The sequence below is a fragment of the Gymnoscopelus microlampas genome, assembly GCF_963454915.1.
Source record: "Gymnoscopelus microlampas genome assembly, chromosome: 17".
NCBI classification, from domain to species: Eukaryota; Metazoa; Chordata; class Actinopteri; order Myctophiformes; family Myctophidae; genus Gymnoscopelus; species Gymnoscopelus microlampas.
In genome coordinates, this window is record NC_139954.1 from 23,102,255 (window position 1) to 23,106,552 (window position 4,298).

At 49.3% G+C, this 4,298-nt stretch overlaps 1 protein-coding gene across 2 annotated transcripts in view; it reads left to right on the forward strand.

Moving 5' to 3' along the window:
• Nucleotides 1–276: 276 nt before the first annotated feature.
• klf12b (Kruppel like factor 12b) overlaps nt 277–4,298 on the forward strand; it is a 54,960-nt gene continuing 50,938 nt past the window's right edge. For both annotated transcript variants that reach the window (XM_084085128.1, XM_084085130.1), the window contains exon 1: nt 277–632. In XM_084085128.1, coding sequence (XP_083941254.1) covers nt 421–632 — 212 coding nt within the window. In that variant the 5' untranslated portion in view covers nt 277–420. The remainder of the gene's footprint in view (nt 633–4,298) is intronic.

The window sequence follows — 4,298 nt, forward strand, 5'->3', positions numbered from 1 at the left end:
TCTCAGCTCCGGGAGGGCGAGAGAGAAAGAGAGAGGGAGAGAGAGAGACTGAGTGAGGGCTTGCTGGCCGAGTGGACGCGTCGGAAACCTCCCCGGAGGGGCCCTGTGTAATTCGATGCATGCTGTTAAAGCTTAGAGTATATTGTCTTCCCTTTGCTTATGAAGCCTCCGCCCACTGGCCCACCCTACATTTAGAGGATCATGTGACTGGGGTAAGTCATTTGCAAGTACAACCGTTCTCTGTGCGCTCCCATTCATTTCCTGAGAACTGCCAGAGCCGAGCAGCTGAGAGGCAGAAGGGGAGGGAGCTACTCACTCACTCCCGCACACACACACACACACACACACACACACACACACACACACACACACACACACACACACACACACACACACACACACACACACACACACACACACATGCACACACACACACACACACACACACACGCACACGCACACGCACACAAACACACACACACACACACACACACACACACACACACACACACACGTGTGCGCGCTTGCGCACCGACACATACAACACAGAGTGAGAGAGCGGGGAGAAGAGAGAGGAGAGAGAGGACTGTAGAAGAGAAAACAGTCTCCACGGCTCTGCAGCTTCTGACAAGGTCTGTGCATTTTCTCCTACCGTTGCTCTGCCACTGTGCGCTTCATTTGTCATGTTGGTGGGTTTGTGCTTCTGTTCTGTGTGTCTCGTTCAGCTGTCATTGCTCTGTCAAAGCCAATGACAAGTCAGATCACCTATACGGCACACTGTTGTCCGTGTGTGGCATTGTGCTCGCTGTCAGTCAGAAAGGAATACACAGGCTATCACCGATGCTGGCTGGACTTATAACACCTATTTTCCAGTATGACTCCAATCCATGAACTGTCATGAACAAGAACAGTCTTGCTGTTACACAGAGTGGACACAGGCATGGACATCATCCCATACCGTACCGGCTGTACCTAGTTGAGGTTACTTTGTTTCCTCTCAATTTCTTGGCAAATTCACTGTTCACAGTTTAATTTGCACCGTTTGTGCCTATTGTGATTTTAGAGTGTGTGAACGTAGTCTGATATTATTGTAGGCTAGAGCTGACTCAATGTCTTTTAACTAAGGCATGAGAGTTTAAAGCGAAACAGAGCAGCAGCAAACTCTCTCACTCTCTCTCAGCACTTTCGTTCTGGAAAAGTTTGGTGCTTGTCAGAGTTTTGTGCATGTGTTAGACTGTGGTGCGCCTCACTGTGTGTGTTTTTATGTAAGTGTGTGTGTTGCATGCGTGTGTGTGTGTGTGTGTGTGTGTGTGTGTGCGAGTGTGTGTGTGTGTGTGTGTATGTGTGTGTGTGGGGGTGGGTGGGCGGGTGGGTGGGTGGGTGTGTGTGTGTGTGTGTTTGACAGCCTTATTTGCCTACTGTACTGTAGCTCACAGACAGAGAGCCAGAGCTGTTAGCAACGGGTTAAACATTAGGAGGCTCGGGTAGCTGAGGAAGGACACCGGGGGGGAGGTGTGCATGTGTGTGTGTGTTTGTGTGTGTGCGTGTGTGCGTGCGTGTGAACGTGCATGTGTAAAGTGTTTGTTTGAGTGTGCGCATGTTTGTGTTTACGTGTGCGTGCGCTCGGTGTTTGTCACTGTGCGTCTCTGTGTGGGAGTGTTGCGGGGCTGGTGTCTTGGGTGTCATCGACAGCGCTCTCACTTCCAGGGTAATAGTCATTGGTATTGATGGGTGGCTGTCAGGAGGCAGAGAGCCACCAGGCTGAGGGGAGAGAGTGGCTGAGGGGCTGGCCCTCGGCTGTTATTTTCAATTACAGGGGACCGGGGCAGAGCTGACAGCAAAGGCATTTGTACACCCCAGCGAGGGCGGAGGTAGTGGGTGGATGGGGTGAGGGAGGGGCGGTAGTGGTGGGTGGGTGGGATGGTTGGAGAAGAGACTCTGGCCCCTCTGCTCCTGGGTTTGATGTGGAAACTGAGCACTGACCTCCATGACTTTACCCCCGCACACTGGAGAGGCCCTCCCCCGCCTTTAACTGTGTGACAGCAGTGTGTGTGTGTGTGTGGGTGGGTGGGTGTGTGTGTGTGTGTGTGTGTGTGTGTGTGTGTGTGTGTGTGTGTGTGTGTGTGTGTGTGTGTGTGTGTGTGTGTGTGTGTGTGTGTGTGTGTGTGTGTGTGTGTGTGTGTGGGTGGGTGGGTGGGTGGGTGGGTGGGTGGGTGTGTGTGTGTGTATGTGTGTGGGGGTGTTTGTGTGTGTGTGAGAGAGAGTGTGTGCGGCGCGAGCACAAGCCTGTGTGTAGCTATGTGTGTAAGTAGTATGGAGGGATTTTGTGAGTGAGCAGGCATAGCAGAGAGATGGGGGGGGCATAGAATAGACCCCCTGGAGCTCAGGGGTATTCAGTGAGTGAGATTAGTGCCTATTTAAACTCTCACTTAAATCCATTTACCATGGACCCCTCACTCCCCTCGCATGAATACGCATAAGAAGGCAGATATCGCTATACATGCACCCTTATGCTACATGAACAGCTCAGTGTCACGTATGAACAGTTCAGTGTCACACACACACACACACACACACACACACACACACACACACACACACACACACACACACACACGCAAACACACAATAAATAAATGAAAAATACTCACACTCTGGCTGCATAACATAGATATTTGTGACTGTCTGCAACTGCAACCAGATCAATGGTGGCTGTAATCCCCCACCACCAACACCGCCGCATTAAGCTATTGCTATCATTTCGATTCCTTCCTCGGTCGCAATCACCCCTCAGATATGGTCCAAGGGCTTATGATAGTGATCAGTTCAGGTGGGGGACTCAATTAAAAAGCCAATCACCAGCGGATAGGCTCTATCTGTCCATCAACACCGCTTTCCCCCAGCACATTTAATTGCTCCGCAGGATTCCGCCACTAAAGGCATCATCTGTCTGCCACAGATCAGGACACACAAATTGGGCCGCTTGTTGACAGATGGAATCTTTCAGGATGGAATACTATAGTACTATATCATTCGAAGGGCACACACTTATTCTGGGGTGAGGGGGTTGTGGAATTCCCCATGCTATGCCTAATCAGTTGGGTTAACTGCCAGCATATTGATTGACTGCTGTATCATTGATCCAGCTGCATGTTATGGACTGTATAGTCATTGATTGGAGATAGACTGCAGTGCACTGTATGGCCACGCTCACTTGCCAAGAGACTCCTACTGTAAAGCCAAGGCCAGAGGAGGAGTGGTGGTGGGGGTGGGGGAAAGGGGCGTGCTCAAGGTGCATTGTGGGATAGCCCTGTCCCCGTCCCTGTCCATGTGTGTGTACGTGTGTGTGTGTGTGAGATGGCCCCTGGCCACAGAGAGGGCGTTGTGTCTCTGGAGCTGTCAGACCCAGCTATTCACAGGCACAGGAGCCTACCATCACCACCACACACAAAGACTCCAACAAACACACGCACGCAGGCACGCACGCAGGCACGCACGCACGCACGCACGCACACGCACGCACGTACGTACGTACAATGTGTGAGACAGATCGCCCCCAAATGGAGGGGTGAATTTGTATAAAGATGGATTGACATGTTCCCAAAGAGATGAAGAGATCACTGATTGAGCCTGTCAGACACAATGGTTATTAAGAATGGAGAAGTGCTTGGTCTCTGTGTTCACTGTCTGGGAATAAACTTGAGAAACGAGCGTTATTATTTCCAAGAGTCATTTGTGTCTGGATGGCGCGACACATTCATTTTAGTTTTTGTTGTATTTGTTGTTGTGTGTTAAATTAGTAGAGCCCGAGCCGATGTATCGGTCTGGCCGATGTATCGACCATTATTTGACTATTTGAATTGGTATCTGCAATTATGAAGCCAATGTGTCCCAATCGTTATAGGTGAAAATCTTCAAACAGTTAAAACAAATTGTAGATCTACAAGCTCACTTTGTGTTGCGATACGCTGTGAGCTTGTAGATCGGATCGGCTATTTTTGAAATATTTGAGTACGACTTAAGTGGTTATTTGTGTTTATTTGTATTTGTTTGCTTAGTTTATTCTTCTCAAATAGAAACTTTGAACACATCTAAGTTTTTCACATTGATTAGAAAACCTTTGCAACTGTTAAACTGTTAAAATATGGGTCAAAACTCAGAACAGGGAATCGGTGGTCTTGGGATTGGCATCGAACCCAAAACTCTGGCATTGGGCTCGAGAAATTAGCCAAAACCAAAAACAAAGTCCAAAGTTTGACAAAATGTTCTCCTGCTCTGTGTTTTCCCTTGTGTATTCA